General features: G+C 41.2%; 1 protein-coding gene across 1 annotated transcript in view; it reads right to left on the reverse strand.

The window, feature by feature from the left end:
- The window catches only part of Pdgfrl (platelet derived growth factor receptor like), a 65,506-nt gene that overhangs the window by 39,708 nt on the left and 7,140 nt on the right, over nucleotides 1-18,658 (reverse strand). Inside the window, exon 2 of the mRNA XM_021170924.3 lies at nucleotides 12,894-13,191. Coding sequence (XP_021026583.1) covers nucleotides 12,894-13,191 — 298 coding nt within the window. The remainder of the gene's footprint in view (nucleotides 1-12,893; nucleotides 13,192-18,658) is intronic.

Raw genomic sequence — 18,658 nt, forward strand, 5'->3', positions numbered from 1 at the left:
CTTTTGTGATTTACCTAGAGGGGCCTGCAACAAGCTCCAGACAGCATCCCTATCTGCCACTGCTACCTCAAGTGATACCATCGGATCTGCTGGGTTACTGGTCCAAGTGGTAGAGCAGTCTACACAGCAGCCTGGACTTGAGAGATTCCTCCTGTTCTAGGCTTCACTCAAAGCTAGCATCAGCTTTCTAAGTCATTTGGTATATAGGCCAGGCTAACACATCCAAATGAGGAATATGCTGTCTCTAGAATCCAAATAGGCCCACTAAACATGTGAGAGAAGCCACATACAATAACTTATTCTTCACCTTAAAAGGATTATCTCTTCATGCCTCACACCACTGGACTCCCAAGAATTTCACTGAGATAGATTTGGTTAGATTTACTTCTCATCCTTTGATACATACATGTGTGACCAACAAGTCCAAACTACTTGCTGTCTCTGCCTACTTGCTTCTGTCAGCATAATGTCATCATTGTAGTGTACCAATGCGATGTTTTGTAGAAGAGACAGATAATCAAGATCCCTTCTAACTAACTTATGACACAGGTCAGAGCATGGTGATTACTATATCCTTGAGGTAAAATTATAAAGATATATTAATGGCCTTAGCATCTGAAAGCAAATTGCTTGTAGTGATTCTTATGAACAGGTACTGAGAAAAACACATTTGCTAGATCAATAGCTGCATTCCACGTACCAGGAGATAGGTTAATCTGATCAAGTAAAGATGCCATATCTGGTACAGTAGCTGAAATTGGAGTCACTACTTGACAGAGTTTTCCATAGCCAACTTTTATTCTCTGTCTTCTGCACTGGCCAGATAGGAGATGTGGTGGGAACCACTACCCCTGCATCTTTCAAGTCCTTGACAGTGGCACTAATTTCTGCAGATTCTCTAGGGATGTGACCTTGTTTTGTTTTGTTTTGTTTTGCTTTTTTAATATTCTTTTATTACGTATTTTCCTCAATTACATTTCCAATGCAATCCCAAAAGTCCCCCATACCCCCCTCCACTTCTCTACCCAACCATTCCCATTCTTTTGGCCCTGGCATTCCCCTGCATTGGGGCATACAAAGTTTGCGAGTCCAATGGGCCTCTCTTTCCAGCGATGGCTGACTAGGCCATCTTTTGATACATACGCAGCTAGAGACAAGAGCTCCGGGGTACTGGTCATGCTGTTCCAACTATAGGGTTGCAGATCCCCCCAGCTCCTTGGGTACTTTCTCCGGCCTCTCCATTGGGAGCCCTGTGATCCATCCAATCGCTGACAGTGAGCGTCCACTTCTGTGTTTGTTAGGCCCCGGCATAGTTTCACAAGGGAGAGCTATATCTGGGTCCTTTGAACAAAAGCTTGCTAGTGTATGCAATGGTGTCAGCGTTTGGAAGCTGATTATGGGATGGATCCCTGGATATGGCAGTCTCTAGATGGTCCATCCTTTCATCACAGCTCCAAACTTTGTCTCTGTAACTGCTTCGATGAGTGTTTTGTTCCCAATTCTAAGAAGGGGCACAGTATCCACACTTTGGTCTTCATTCTTCTTCAGTTTCATGCATTTAGCAAATTGTATCTATCTTGAGTATCCTAAGTTTTGGGCTAATATCCACTTATCAGTGAATACATATTGTGTGAGTTCCTTTGTGATTGTGTTACCTCACTCAAGATGATGTCCTCCAGGTCCATCCATTTGGATAGGAATTTCATAAATTCATTCTTTTTAATAGCTGAGTAGTACTCCATTGTGTAAATGTACCATATTTTCTGTATCCATTCCTCTGTTGAGGGGCATCTGGGTTCTTTCCAGCTTCTGGCTATTATAAATAAGGCTGCTATGAACATAGTGGAGCATGTGTCCTTCTTACCGGTTGGGGCATCTTCTGAATATATGCCCAGGAGAGGTATTGCTGTATCCTCCGGTAGTACTATGTCCAATTTTCTAAGGAACCGCCAGACTGATTTCCAGAGTGGTTGTACAAGCTTGCAATCCCACCAACAATGAAGGAGTGTTCCTCTTTCTCCACATCCTCACCAGCATCTGCTGTCACCTGAATTTTTCATCTTAGCCATTCTGACTGGTGTGAGGTGGAATCTCAGGGTTGTTTTGATTTACATTTCCCTGATGATTAAGGATGTTGAACATTTTTTCAGGTGCTTCTCAGCCATTCGGTATTCCTCAGGTGAGAATTCTTTGTTCAGTTCTGAGCCCCATTTTTTAATGGGGTTATTTGATTTTCTGGAGTCCACTTTCTTTAGTTCTTTATATATATTGGATATTAGTCCCCTATCTGATTTAGGATATGTAAAGATCCTTTCCCAATCTGTTGGTGGTCTTTTTGTCTTATTGACAGTGTCTTTTGCCTTGCAGAAGCTTTGCAGTTTCATGAGGTCCCACTTGTCAATTCTCGATCTTACCACACAAGCCATTGCTGTTCTATTCAAGAATTTTTCCCCTGTGCCCATATCTTCAAGGCTTTTCCCCACTTTCTCCTCTATAAGTTTCAGTGTCTCTGGTTTTATGTGAAGTTCCTTGATCCACTTAGATTTGACCTTAGTACAAGGAGATAGAAATGGATCAATTCACATTCTTCTACATGATAACAACCAGTTGTGCCAGCACCATTTGTTGAAAATGCTGTCTTTCTTCCACTGGATGGTTTTAGTTCCCTTGTCAAAGATCAAGTGACCATAGGTGTGTGGCTTCATTTCTGGGTCTTCAATTCTATTCCATTGGTCTACTTGTCTGTCACTATACCAGTACCATGCCGTTTTTATCACAATTGCTCTGTAGTAAAGCTTTAGTTCCGGCATGGTGATTCCACCAGAGGTTCTTTTATCCTTGAGAAGAGTTTTTGCTATCCTAGGTTTCTTGTTATTCCAGATGAATTTGCAGATTGCACTTTCTACTTCGTTGAAGAATTGAGTTGGAATTTTGATGGGGATTGCATTGAATCTGTAAATTGCTTTTGGCAAGATAGCCATTTTTACAATGTTGATCCTGCCAATCCATGAGCATGGGAGATCTTTCCATCTTCTGAGATCTTCTATAATTTCTTTCTTCAGAGACTTGCAGTTTTTATTATACAGATCGTTCACTTCTTTAGTTAGAGTCACACCAAGATATTTTATATTATTTGTGACTATTGAGAAGGGTATTGTTTCCCTAATTTCTTTCTCAGCCTGTTTATTCTTTGTGTAGAGAAAGGCCATTGACTTGTTTGAGTTAATTTTACATCCAGCTACTTCACTGAAGCTGTTTATCAGGTTTAGGAGTTCTCTGGTGGAATTTTTAGGGTCACTTATATATACTATCATATCATCTGCAAAAAGTGATATTTTGACTTCATCTTTTCCAATTTGTATCCCCTTGATCTCCTTTTGTTGTCGAATTGCTCTGGCTAGGACTTCAAGTACAATGTTGAATAGGTAGGGAGAGAGTGGACAGCCTTGTCTAGTCCCTGATTTTAGAGGGATTGCTTCAAGCTTCTCACCATTGACTTTGATGTTGGCGACTGATTTGCTGTAGATTGCTTGTATCATGTTCAGGTATGGGCCTTGAATTCCTGATCTTTCCAAGACTTTTATCATGAATGGGTGTTGGATCTTGTCAAATGCTTTTTCCGCATCTCACGAGATGATCATGTGGTTTTTGTCTTTGAGTTTGTTTATATACTGGATTACGTTGATGGATTTCCATATATTGAACCATCCCTGCATCCCTGGGATGAAACCTACTTGGTCAGGATGGATGATTGTTTTGATGTGTTCTTGGATTCAGTTAGCAAGAACTTTATTGAGGATTTTTGCATCAATATTCATAAGGGATATTGGTCTGAAGTTTTCTATCTTTGTTGGGTCTTTTTGTGGTTTAGGTATCAGAGTAATTGTGGCTTCATAGAATGAGTTGGGTAGAGAACCTTCTGTTTCTATTTTGTGGAATAGTTTGTGAAGAACTGGGATTAGATTTTCTTTGAAGGTCTGATAGAACTCTGCACTAAACCCATCTGGTCCTGGGCTTTTTTTGGTTGGGAGACTATTAATGACTGCTTCTATTTCTTTGGGGGATATAGGGCTGTTTAGATCGTTAACCTGATCTTGATTCAACTTTGGTACCTGGTATCTGTCTAGAAACTTATCCATTTCGTCCAGGTTCTCCAGTTTTGTTGAGTATAGCCTTTTGTAGAAGGATCTGATGGTGTTTTGGATTTCTTCAGGATCTGTTGTTATGTCTCCTTTTTCATTTCTGATTTTGTTAATTAGAATGCTTTCCCTGTGACCTCTAGTGAGTCTGGCTAAGGGTTTGTCTATCTTGTTGATTTTCTCAAAGAACCAGCTCCTTGATTGGTTGATTCTTTGAATAGTTCTTCTTGTTTCCACTTGGTTGATTTCACCCCTGAGTTTGATTATTTCCTGCCGTCTACTCCTCTTGGGTGAATTTGCTTCCTTTTGTTCTAGAGCTTTTAGGTGTGTTGTCAAGCTGCTAATGTGTGCTCTCTCTAGTTTCTTTTTGGAGGCACTCAGAGCTATGAGTTTTCCTCTTAGAAATGCTTTCATTGTGTCCCATAAGTTTGGGTATGTTGTGGCTTCATTTTCATTGAACTCTAAAAAGTCCTTAATTTCTTTCTTTATTCCTTCCTTGACCAAGGTATCATTGAAAAGAGTGTTGTTCAGTTTCCACGTGAATGTTGGCTTTCTATTATTTATTTTGTTATTGAAGATCAGCCATAGTCCATGGTGATCTGATTGGATGCATGGGACAATTTCAGTATTTTTGTATCTGTTGAGGCCTGTTTTGTGACCAATTATGTGGTCAGTTTTGGAGAAGGTCCCATGAGGTGCTGAGAAGAAGGTATATCCTTTTGTTTTAGGATAAAATGTTCTGTAGATATCTGTCAGATCCATTTGATTCATAACTTCTGTTAGTTTCACTGTGTCCCTGTTTAGTTTCTGTTTCCATGATCTGTCCATTGGTGAAAGTGGTGTGTTGAAGTCTCCCACTATTATTGTATGAGGTGCAATGTGTGCTTTGAGCTTTACTAGAGACTCTTTCACGAATGAGGCTGCCCTTGCATTCGGAGCATAGATATTCAGAATTGATAGTTCCTCTTGGAGGATTTTACCTTTGATGAGTCTGAAGTGCCCCTCCCTGTCTTTTTTGATGACTTTGGGTTGGAAGTCAATCTTATCAGATATTAGAATGGCTACTCCAGCTTGTTTCTTCATACCATTTGCTTGGAAAATTGTTTTCCAGCCTTTCATTCTGAGGTAGTGTCTATCTTTTTCTCTGAGATGAGTTTCTTGTAAGCAGCAAAATGTTGGGTCTTTTTTGTGTAGCATGTTTGTTAGTCTATGTCTTTGTATTGGGGAGTTGAGTCCATTGATATTAAGAGATATTAAGGAAAAGTAATTTTTCTTTCCTGTTAATTTTGTTGTTAAAGTTGGCATTCTGTTCCTGTGGCTCTTTTCTTTTAGGTTTGTTGAGGGATTAACTTCTTGTTTTTTCTAGGGCATGATTCCTGTCCTTGTATTGGTTTTTTTCTGTTATTATCCTTTGAAGGGCTGGATTCGTGGAAAGATAATGTGTGAATTTGGTTTTGTCGTGGAATACTTTGGTTTCTCCATCTATGTTAATTGAGAGTTTGGCTGGGTATAGTAGCCTGGGCTGGAATTTGTGATCTCTCAGTGTCTGTATAACATCTGTCCAGGATCTTCTGGCTTTCATAGTCTCTGGTGAAAAATCTGGTGTAATTCTGATAGGCTTGCCTTTATATGTTACTTGACCTTTTTCTCTTACTGCTTTTAGTATTCTATCTTTATTTAGTGCATTTGTTGTTCTGATTATTATGTGTCGGGAGGAATTTCTTTTCTGATCCAGCCTATTTGGAGTTCTGTAGGCTTCTTGTATGTTCATGGGCATCTCTTTCTTTAGGTTTGGGAAGTTTTCTTCTATAATTTTGTTGAAGATGTTTGCTGGTCCTTTGAGTTGAAAGTCTTCATTCTCATCCACTCCTATTATCCGTAGGTTTGGTCTTCTCATTGTGTCCTGGATTTCCTGGATGTTTTGAGTTAGGATCTTTTTGCATTTTCCATTTTCTTTGATTGTTGTGCCGATGTTCTCTATGGAATCTTCTGCACCTGAGATTCTCTCTTCCATCTCTTGTATTCTGTTGCTGATGCTTGCATCTATGGTTCCAGATTTCTTTCCTAGGGTTTCTATCTCCAGCGTTGCCTCACTTTGGGTTTTCTTTATTGTGTCTACTTCCCTTTTTAGGTCTTGGATGGTTTTATTCAATTCCATCACCTGTTTGGTTGTGTTTTCCTGCAATTCTTTAAGGGATTTTTGTGTTTCCTCTTTAATGTCTTCTACCTGTTTGGTTATGTTTTCCTGCAATTCTTTAAGGGATTTTTGTGTTTCCTCTTTAATGTCTTCTACTTGTTTAGCAGTGTTCTCCTGTATTTCTTTAAGTGAGTTATTTAAGTCCTTCTTGATGTCCTCTACCATCATCATGAGATATGCTTTTAAATCCAGGTCTAGCTTTTCTGGTGTGTTGGGGTGCCCTGGACTGGGTGAAGTGGGAGTGCTGGGTTCTGATGATGGTGAGTGGTCTTGGTTTCTGTTAGTAAGATTCTTATGTTTACCTTTCGCCATCTGGTAATCTCTGGAGTTAGTTGTTATAGTTGTCTCTGTTTAGAGATTGTTCTTCTGGTGGTTCTGTTTACAGTCTATCAGCAGACCTGGGAGACAGGCTCTCTCCTCTGAGTTTCAGTGGTCAGAGCACTCTCTGCTGGCAAGCTCTCCTTTTACAGGGAAGGTGCACAGATATCTGGTGTTTGGACCTCCTCCTGGCCGAAGAAGAAGGCCCAAAACAGGACCTTTCCTAGAAGCTGTGTTGCTTTGGCAGGTCCCAGAAGCTGTCAGCTTCTGTGGTGCACACTCTCACCTGTGCAGACTAAGTTCCTAAGTTCGGCAGAGTCCCGGAACTAAGATGGCGCTCCTTGCTCCTGAGGCAGAGGGCTCCCGTGACCTTGTTTTTGATCCACAATTTTCCTTGGCAGAGACAACTCTAAAGGGTTCCATTTAGCCTTTCCAACCATAATATCCCCAATTTAGGGTTATTTATGCCAACTCGGGGACTCAATGTGAAAATTCTGTCAACTTCTAAGAATATATATCTCAGATATACATTCTCAGACTGGAGAAATAACTTCAGAATGATTTGGGGGACCCACTGGACCTACTATGAATCAGACTTTGGCCAAAACTCAATTAATCACTTGACCTTCATAAGCCCCTACTTTAACAGGAAGGCCACAATGTTTCTTGAGTTCTCCCAGAATCAGCATCAATTCAAAACCACTATTCAATAGACCCTGGAAAATGATTGTTTCCTTTCCCCCAGTATAAGTTACCCTAACAAAGGCCATAGGTCCCTCTGAGGAAGAACTGGAGAAAGGGTAACAGTAAAACTCGTAGGAGTTTTACCAAGGGGAAACTAGATATTCATTCCTTCACTCAAGGCATTCTGGATCTGCATGCTGGCTCAAGTCTAGGAAGTTGATTAATGGGTTGAGATTCCCTTTTGCCACCATCCAGTGTAGCCTTTCATTTGAAAGACCAAACAGAAATCCAGTAGGCTTTTTGTCTATTCCATGCCTGGAAACACCCACGATTGGTTAGCTGGTACAAAGGTCTTTATGAGTCAGGCACCATAAAATTCACTTTGCCTGTGCAGGCTGTTATGGATTGCCATTATCGACATTGCTTTGCCTGCACTGCCCATTAGGATAAAAACAATCACCTTGCCTGTGGAGATTCATTGCTACCACCTGCTACTTTGGGGTTCAACTAACCCCATTGCATTTCATTCATCCAACTGAGAAGCCGTGTCTCCAACCCTAAGGTACAGCACAAGGAAAGAGGCGGCAACAAAGTTCTTCAGATGTGTTAATGCTCCCTCATCATTTTGTGTCTTCCAGGGTTAATGCTGGTCATGTCTCCTGGACCTTCCCATTGGAGAGGATTAGGTTTTACACAGTATAATCATTCTAGCATGGCAATTTTTCTGAGTCTTAAAATTCCTTCATCACCAGGGCAGTGGTGGCACATGCCTTTAATCCCAGCACTCGGGAGGCAGGCGGATCTCTGAGTTCAAGACCAGCCTGGTCTACAGAGTGAGTTCCAGGACAGCCAGGGCTACACAGAGAAATCCTGTCTCGAAAAACAAAAAACAAAAAACAAACAAACAACCCAACAAACATTCCTTCATCAACACTAATCCAAGGGATATCAGGCATCTCCAACCCCTTTTCAGTAGACCATCTTCTGACAACTGCTTTGGCCAACTGTTCAACAAACATTTAAACCATTCAAACAATTCAAATAAACCATTGATACCATCTTAAACTCTGCGAGCTTATTATTGTATTAAATATAATATATTAAACCTAGAACCTCCACTCAATGAGCTGTATCAAAAAACTTACCCTGATCCAGTTTTATGTTTCTTCCACCCTTAAAATCCCACACATATCCCCTTCCCAGACTTCTGCTTGAATGAATTAGCAAACTCATTAAGTTCTTTCATACCTCCTCATGGACTATACCTTTTATCTCTCCTCTAGGAGCCTGCTTTGTCTTAAGAATGGTTATATGTCCAGAGGCAATTGTTGGTGGGCCTTGAGGGACATCTGTATTGTATTGTCTTGCCTAATCTCTTTCAGAGGTCATTGATGGGAAGGATTAACTTCCTCAGTCAAAAGAAAGAGAGAGAGAGAGAGAGAGAGAGAGAGAGAGAGAGAGAGAGAGAGAGAGAGGGCAAATGGTCTTAATTAGGGCTATCATTGCTCTGATGAAATAACATGACCAAAAGCAGTATGGGTGGAAAGGATTTATCTCACTTACAGTTGCATGTCATAATAAAAAGCAGTGAGGGCAGGAACCTGAAGCAGGAACTGATGCAGAGGCCATGGAGGAGTGCTGCTTATTGGTTTGTTCCCCATGGTTTGCTCAGCCTGCTTTCTAATTGAACCCAGCCCGGTGGTGACCCTATGTACAAGTTACAAATCCCATTCTTTACCAACGAATGCCCTTACTTTAATTGCTGACACCCTCTAAGCCTGGGACTTGAATTTTGACTGCAATTTATCCAATCTTAGGATGATGGGGGCTTTGTTTTGATCTTCCTTGAGCTCTGTGGCTGCGGGAGAGAAGATTCTCTTCTAGGGCACACTTTTAAAACTTTTGAGTGTTGACAAGCATCTGGAATGGATCAGTTTTTTGTCACTGAGGTCATTGTTGTCCTTTACTATGTTCTGAGATTCTCAAGGTTGGTTAGCTTTATCACAGAACACATTTTTTCCTTGTCATTTTTATCCACAGATGCTAGGAGCAACCAACCAGCAGTACCTTGTTTTTTCAAAATTGCTACAAGTTTTATATACACAATCACCAAATCCATTGCCTCAGTATAATCAGATGCATTTGTATCCTTAAGTTTGTAAGTAGTTTACAACAGGCGTTTTTAATGCTTTTTTTTTTTTTTTTGAACTTCTAGACGAGACCTCTGTAACTCCAGCAACTAAAGAGACACACTTTAATTAACTGTAGGCACTGGCAAATTGGAAAGCCTATTCCAAATACAAAATTCATTCTTAAACTTCTATTGCTCTAGAACCACTTCTGGTGGCAATGTCTATACTAATCAGTGTCCTCTAAGGGAAAAGAACTTACAAAGTGAATCTAAGAAAAAAAAAGTCTCTCACAGTTATCCCCAGCCACTTGAGTTTCAGTTAATTCCACATTAACAGAACAAGTCAATTTGACAACCAAGAGAGAATAGCCAACCCACAGCCTATTCTGATCACATTTCATTTTGTGCCCAAGGAAACCAAGACCCAAATACTTTAGGTGACTTCCTTCAAGGTACACAGAGGTTTAACTCCAAACACATTCCCACATACTGTAGCTGGTACTCATGCTCAGTATCATCTGAAGTAGACTCTTCTTTCTTGCTTTTCAGAACTCTGTGTGTGTACTGTGTGTTGTGTGTTATGTGTGTAGGTGTACACACAATGCACAACACACACACCATACACACTATATATGTGTTCTAGACCCCAGCACCTTGCACATATCAGATAAGATCTCTACCACCGAGCACCAGCTTTTTACCTTCCATCATCGTAATCACTATTCCTGAAGAAGCTCCACCCCCAGAAGATAGTTACTCAGACATAAAAAATCTTTTGTCTTTGTGCCAACTATATATTCATAAGAGTAAAACTAATCAGATACAGTAGGAAGGTCTCAAAGCAATTAAAATTGGTCTTTAGGCAGTTTGTTCATAGGGACCCATCTGGCCATTTTGGTTTCCCTATGATAGTTTAAAAAGAACAGAAAACATTGAATACATTACTATTTTCACTAAGTAAATGTGGGGCATTGGGCTATACACAGACAGTCTGGTCTCCAGTCGAGTTGAGGTCTGAACCCCAGTAAAACCTGGTGGTGGTGCTAATTCACTTACATGGGACAGAAGGCGTTCCCTCATGTCTCCTGGACCCCTGGCTCCTGTCAAAGTTACCTCCCCCATAGTCCCCATAGGAGAAGCTAATGACTTTCAGTCACGTAGACAATGCCCCAAGCTTCTGACCTTCGGGCTAGACTCCTCCCAGTTATTTAGCAGCAACAAGATAACAGCCCACTATAAGAGGGGCTGCTTGGCCCCACCTCGATTTCTCTCTCTCCTCATCCTCTCCTTGCTCTCTTAAGCTTTTACTTTCTTTACTCTCCCTTTTACTCTCTCTCTCTCTCTCTCTCTCTCTCTCTCTCTCTTACTCTCTAAGCTTTTACCTCTCTCTCTTTAAGCTTTCTTACTCTCTAGCCTTTCTTCTCTCTCTCCTTTCCCCCCTTCTCTCCTCTTGGCCATGGCCAGTCTCTCTCTCTTTTACCTTCTTTCTTTCTCCCCTCCTTTCTACAAATAAAGCTCTAAAACTATAGACTGTCTCTGATCATAAAGGACCAGACTAAAGACTCTTGCCTGTGTGGGAACCTTCTCCCCCTGCCCTCTCTTCCTGTATCTCCAGAGCCTGGTGCTGCTCTGGGGCCCCTATTCTGTTCTCATCTCCTCTGCTGTATCCAGCGTGGGATGCCGGAGACTGAGAACATGGTATGGGGGGCTGCCCCCTGTTCACCCCCTGGATGAGTGGGGTCAGTGGCTTCTCACAGCCAGATGCCCACCCGGGGCCGAGTGGAAAGCGTCCAGCAGTCCTCCCACGTCTACCTGTCCAGAGCACAGGAACTCTGGCCAGACGCAGGCTCTCTCCCTCCCCACTTTTCCCCCACACCCTCAGCCCCACAAGTAAACTTTTTTTAATTTTATTTTATTCTTTTCTTTTCCTTTTTTGGAGACAGGGTTTCTCTGTGTAGCCTTGGATGACCTGGAACTCACTCTGTAGACTAATCTGGCTTCGAACTCGTAAACTCTTAAATATTCAATTCTATGCATTACATTTTCCTAAAAATGTTTGATTTCCTATTCATTTTTTGTCACATGGTTTCCTATAAAACTCCTCCAAGGGACGTTGTGGGATGAGTGATAATTTTTTAACTGTGGGAAGAAATTTCACTAATTTCTGCTAACCATAAAGCAACCATGTTTCTTCACACATTTTTTTGTTTTAAGACAATATGTTAAAAAGAAATGTATTTTAGCCTTAAAGAGCTCATTTAAAATTGGCAAAATATGACCTAAAATTTGCCCTTATGAGAACCAGAACACAGAGAGGCTTTGGAATACTCCACCCTAAATGGGATGTCTCTATCAAACTCTTCCTCTCCAAGCTCAGAGAAGATGGAGGATGAGAAAGAGGAAGTGGCAAGAATGTGAGAGCCAGAGAGGATGGGGTACATCAGAGAATCAACATGAGTAAAGCTCAAAGAACTCACAGAAATGGGATCAGCAAGCACAGAGCCTGCATGAGTCTGCACCTGGCCCTCCACACACCCCTTCCCCAGGCCTTGAGGTGGCTAACCTCCAACCCCCAATTCTTTTACAACTTGGCTGGAGTCAGTGCCTGGCCTTGCTGCATTTGCAATTTCCTACTGAAGCTTTGAGGAGATGACCACCTGCTGAGCTTGCTTTGCAACTCAATCCAGCTAAAACAAAGGGTGGGTCTGTGTGTGTGTGTGTGTGTGTGTGTGTGTGTGTGTGTGTGTGTTGCCTATATAAATGCAGAGCTGAAAATTAAACTTTGAGCCTTGATCAGAAAACTTTGTCTTGGCTTCATCCTTCTCTCGCCTGCCTATCCTTTTTCATTTCCAGCCTCCCTTTCAGGTAGACCCAGTTCATCCATGGCTGTTAGACAGCTACATATTATGGCTTCCAGTTTAGTGTTTTTAATGGGATTTCTTAGTGAGCAAATGAATGGGTCTCTGATTCCTTTGCCTTCTCTTGGGCTCTTTTCCTTCTGTTAATTTGTCTTGTCTAACTTTGAAGTGACAGATTTTGTTTCATCTTATTATAGTTTATTCTTACCTCGTAGAAGCCTGTTGTTTTCTAATGAGAGACAAAAGGATAGTGGATTCAGATAGGAAGGGAAGTGAGGAAGAAACTGGGAGGAGTAGAAAGAAGGAAGACAGCAATGTGGTTATGTTATGTGAGAAAATAATCTATTTTTTTTAAATAAAAGGTGAAAAGTCCTTTAAAAAAATAAAGCAAAACCAGAACATTATTCTTTTGTTAATACCCCATCTTCCAAGGGTGGCCACATAGGAGGGTGACACTGAAGACACTTGTTCTATTTTATAGTCATGTGGAGTGTGATGGTGGATGTCAGAGGTGAAAAAACAAACCCTTGGCCCAGCACAATGAACAGGAAGCCAGTGATGCTCACGTGAGGCGGGAGTCCTTGAAGGTGTCCAAGTAGGCGGGGTAACTCCACTCCACTTTGCTTCCCTTACATCGTAGCTCTAGCGTTTGCCCCGCCAGGAGACTCACTGTGGCAGCAGGCCTCTGGAAGCGACCGTTGCCCATCGCTTGCATCATGATGGACTGGCTCTTTGCGGTTGAGTCAGTGGAGTCTCTGTCCTTTACCTTAGGAATCTTGGGTTTGGCCTTTTTGTTGGTTGGTTTGATCCTGTTTTCTCCTTGCTCCTTTGGACGCTTGTTCTTAGGAGAATGCTGGCCAGCAACTGCAAAGATGTGAGAATAAAACACTGAGCAACATTTCCTGAGTGTAAGGAACCCACAACAGGTGGCTTCAATGCTCTCTGGCCTATGCCCAAATCCTTTTCAGCCATACTCACAAGTGACAAAGCAGTCACCATTCTTTAGTTTAGACAATAACTTAAAAGAAACATATTTTAAGGATATTATTCAAAATATAAATTTGCCCTTATAACACCAGAATATTTTTTTCTTTTGTTCATATTCCATCTCACAAAGGTGGTCACTTAGGAGGGCTGCACTGAAGACACTCGGAATCTGTTTTAGATCTCACCAAACACCTTTCCTGGTGCTCAGTTTAAGGTGACTCTTTAAATGCAAAGATGTCCATCTCTAAGGACAAGAGACACAAGTAGCATTAGAAATGCATTCAGGTGACTTAAAACCTCTCTCAAAATGGAAATGTAGAGTGGGCTCCATATTTATCATAGAATCCAAAGTTTATAGGGTTGGGGATATAGCACGGATGGTACAGTGCTTGTCTAGTATGCAACTGAGCCTTTGGTTCAATCCCTAGTACTGTGTAAGACAGGATGTTGTGGTACATGTCTGTATACTGAACACTCAGAATATAGAGGCAGGAGAATCAGAAATTTAAAGTTCTCAGCTATACAGTGACCTCAAGGTTGACTTGGGCTACATGCAACCCTGCCTTTTAAAAAGGTATATCAAACATATGCCAGCTTAAAGCTTCACAAGCAAGCTATTGAAACTCAATTGTAAGACTGGCAAGATGGCTCAGGTGGTAGAATGCCTGTAAAGGAACCATGAGGACATGAGTTCAATACCCAACAACTGCATAAAGCTGGTGTGTAACCCTAGTGCTGAGGTAGAGAAAGAGGATGGGGAGGGTTCATGGAGAATAGTGGATTCCTAGAGCTCACTGGCCATCTATGCTAGCCAATAGGCTCAATTTGGGTTTGATGAGGGAGAAACTGTCTTAAAAATTAAGGAGGAAGGTAATATGGAAAGAAACCCAACTTTGATCTCTGGTCTCTGCACACACATACACTACCACGATCACTACTACCATGAGAAACAAACAAACAAACAAACAAACAAACAAACAAACAAAAAAATCAACCAAGACTCTCAACTGTAGCGATGGCTTAAAGTTTAGCTAATGAAGTATTTTTGGAGGCATGTTTTCATCAACCTTGTTGAGAGTTGCCAGTAAACAGTGATAATGCAGAGCTGGTCTGATTTAAGTTGGCGATTTGTCTTCTGTATTAGGCATCCATTACTGCTTTCACTCAGGCAAAGTTGTTCCTACTCTCCAGACCTTCTGGAGGCCACTGGGCTCCAGAAATCTCAACCAAGTCCCTTTCAGCTGTGCTATTGTGTCCACCATGGAAACGTGAAAAGGTGGCTAATACAGCTAGGCTTTGGATGAACTATCTATGCCTATGACAAAGAGTATCATTTGATGGGCATAGAATTACAGAAGTGCTCAGACTTATAGAGTCCTCAGAAGTCCTTTAGGTAAAGTCCTCATGGTATAGATGAAAACAAAGCATGCTTTAAAAGGCTTTAAATATGCTATACAAAATCACTTGGTTGATCAGTAGCAAAACACTAGACTGACTCAAGTCTCCCTAACCCATTCCAGCATAGCATGATCATTTCATCGCGTGGAGATTAACATGTTGTATGTATTTTAAATAAGGGATTATAAACCATGGTTAGTAGAGGGACTCACAGAATATTTGTATCAAATGGGGAAATGTGATGTCAGGAGAAAATCTTTGTCAAAGCATAACCTTATATGATTCCCTGTATGCTGCTCCTTGAGTTTTGCGACAGGAGCCATTTAGCCTCCACTCTCAGATCATCCTTGTTCAGTCCTTGGAACTAATTTGCTGTTTGAGCTCTTAGCTCAGTATTCACCCCCAATCCTACCAACCTCATTTTGGCCTGTATACCTTGTTCTCTGTGACAGCATTCTTTTCTGTGGCTTCAGAGTTCTTCATAATTAGATTCCTAGACCCAACTCTCCACTTATTTTTCTTCCTTCTTCTATTCAATTCCACTAAGCACATGAAATGCTAACTTTCCCAAGGAATAGAGTTGTGCCCTTGGGCTCTATCCTCCAAGGCAGAGTTCCCAATACCTGCTGTTTGCCCAGCCCTGCCAAACCTGCACATTTGCTTTATCTATTCCTGATTATAATGATGATCTAGACATAGTGGCTCTCATGTGCAGGCTCTTTTTCATAGTTCATCTTGGTTGTCTCTCCAGCATGATGCCAGTAGGATTTAGAGTTAGCTAGGAGACACAGCTCTTGGTGTGTGTGTGAGAGTGTTTCCAGAGAGGCTCATCTGAGGTTGGAAGACCTTCCCAAGTTGCATCCTGAATTCACAAAAGAGAAATCAAGATTCCTGAACCCAAGATGAAACATACCAACCGTCTTTTCTCTGCTTCTTGACTAAAGGTGTATGGCCAACTGCTTTATGGTCCTCCCACTATGCCTTCCTGCCATGATGAACTATATTACTTCAAACCACAACCCCACACAAACTCTTTCCCTAAGTTTCTTTTGTGTGTTGTTACTTTGTTACTGTGTTATAGTAGTGAGAAGCATGAGTAACACATTACCTAACCTCCTAGAAGGAGAATCATTGTAGCCATTGGGACCAGATCAGATGGGCAGAAATCCACTAATTCAACATCACTGTGTGTGAGGGACAAGCCTCAGCTTTGTATTGTGTCAGAAGTCCTATTCCCTTCTGCCAAAGATAGAAAATAAAAGCCTACTATACTGATGTCCAAATATTCTGTGCCCCATAAGTATTTTAGTCATATCATGTCTATGAGACTAGCTAACCTTTTGGTTGATGCTCTGAATTTGGTGTTTCTACTCTAAGTGACATCATAACAGAACTTTCTGTATATCCTGTGGAATTTATCCAACCAGTGTTCTCTGTTTAACTTCAGAGTTATCACATCCTGTGTGGTGACACAGCTTGACAACAGAAGTTTACTTTGATAATTACCATCCAAACATTTGCTATTCTACATGGAAAATAACTCCATCTTTTGACCAATAGACTCCAGTAGCTCTAACTGCCCTACCAGTAACAACTTTCACAGGTCTGTTCTGAGCTGCCTCCCACCACCCATCTCAGTATTGAAACTTCCTGGGTTCTCTGTCAGGGTCTAGTCCAGTGAGTCTCCTGGACACCCCATCCATGCCTTTTCCTGAAACCCACCTGTCCATAACCAGTGCATCACTTCTTCCTGCAATGAAGAGAAGCACTAATCTTTGGCTAGGACCCTTCCTTCCTTCCTTCCTTCCTTCCTTCCTTCCTTCCTTCCTTCCTTCCTTCCTTCCTTCCTTTCTTTCTTTCTTTCTTTCTTTCTTTCTTTCTTTCTTTCTTTCTTTCTTTCTTTCTTTCTTTCTTTTTCCAAGACAGGGTTTCTCTGTATAGCCCTGGCTGTCATGGAACTCACTTTGTAGACCAGGCTGACCTCAAACTCAGAAATCTGCCTGCCTCTGCCTCCCGATTGCTGGAGGACCATTTCTTTCTATCCCCTAACCTACAGGATCCCCAAGCCATATCCAACCTTTCCACCCAGCTAGATTACCCTACACTCTAGGCTTGGAACAGGAAGCACATCCTGTACACCATGATTGTCTCCTCTGTCCACCTGAGTTCATTCCATCCGACCCAATTCCAATCTCTAGACCCATCCCACCCACACATCCAACTTGCTCTGTTGATAACAGACTTAGAACAAAAGAAGATCACATACCCCCAGATTTCATTGTAAAAATACCTATAGTATGAAGAATCAAACCACTATCTTTTACCCCAAACTTACTGGTGCTGTATACATGTTTGTCAAACCTAGACAAACTCTAGGACACAGACTTTTAAAAGAACAATCATAAACTTAACATAAGGAGCTTAAAGAAGACACAGACACACACAGACACACAGACACACAGACACACAGACACACAGACACACACACACACACACACACACAGAGAGAGAGAGAGAGAGAGAGAGAGAGAGAGAGAGAGAGAGAGAGAGAGAGAGAGAGCTGAAAGAAAGCTGAAATAAGGATGGAATTGGAAACCCCAGTATCTTAATCATAAACTCAAAGGAAAACCTTACATGTACAGTGGATCAAGCAGAACTTATAATATCAGGTTTTGAAGATAAAGTAGAAGGTCTAGATCAAATAAGCAAGGAATATGATAATTCGGGAAAACCCCCAGAAACAACAAACAAACAAAGAATCCACAGAGTAAGGAACACACAGAAAATGTGGACACTATTCAAACTGCATTTACATTATAGGTGTAGATAAGGGAGAAGAATCCTAAGTCAATGGCACAGACCAGATTTTCAAGACCACAGAAAACTTCACCAGACTTAGGAATGATGCCCATACAAATACAAGAAGCCCAAAGAACAACGAATAGACAAGATCAGGGGGAAAAAAATCCCATGGCATATCCCAGTTAAAACTTTAAGTCTAAAAGTACACAAAGGAAGTGTACTGAAAGCTATGAGAGTAAAATGACAAAGGAAGTGTACTGAAAGCTATGAGAGTAAAACCACAAGTCACATATAAAGAAAAGCCCATCAGAATAACAGCTGATTTTTCAGTGGAAACTTTCAAAGCTAGAAGAGCCTGAAGCAGTGCATTCCAATTCCTAAAAGGCTATGATAGCCCAGCTAGAGTAATATACCCAGCAAAACTATCTGCCACAATCCAAGGAAAAAGAAAATTTTCCACAGCATAAATGGCCTAAAAATTTAGTACCTCACAGGCCAAACCTAAATAAAATACAGGAAGCATCATTTCAGATTGAAGAGAGGAATGAACACAGCAGGGAGTCTCTGGGTATAAAAACCACATAGTCATAATTATTAAAACACACAATACCACACAAACAACAATTACCCAAACTCAACAACTCGATAACACCAACATTTCAGTGATAACTTTAAATCATACTGGCCTTGATTCTTGAATTAAAAGACACCAGCTGACTGAATGGATCTAGAAACAAAATCCATTTATATGCTGACTTCAAGAAAGCATCTTGTTTTTAAAGATAGGAGCCATGTTAAGCAAAAGATTGAACAAAAGCATTCTAACCAAGCGGGAGCAGGAAAAAAAAAAGCCTACTAGGTGAAAAGTCCAGAGCCATATAGTTTCACAGCAGAATTCTACCAGATAGTCAAAGATCTACAGCCAATCCTTCTTTATTAAAAAAAAAAAAAAATTACACACAGCTGGTGGTGGCACATACCTTTAATCCCAGCACTTGGGAGGGAGAGGCAGGTAGATCTCTGTGAGTTTGAGGCCAGCCTGGTCTACAGAGTTACTTCCAGGACAGCCAGAGTTACACAAAGAAACCCTGTATTGAAAAACAAAACAAAACAAAAAAGAAAGAAAACAAAGAAAGAAGCAAAG

This window comes from Mus caroli, unplaced genomic scaffold (genome assembly GCF_978045245.1).
Source record: "Mus caroli unplaced genomic scaffold, Mus_caroli_1 scaffold_10, whole genome shotgun sequence".
Taxonomy (NCBI): Eukaryota; Metazoa; Chordata; class Mammalia; order Rodentia; family Muridae; genus Mus; species Mus caroli.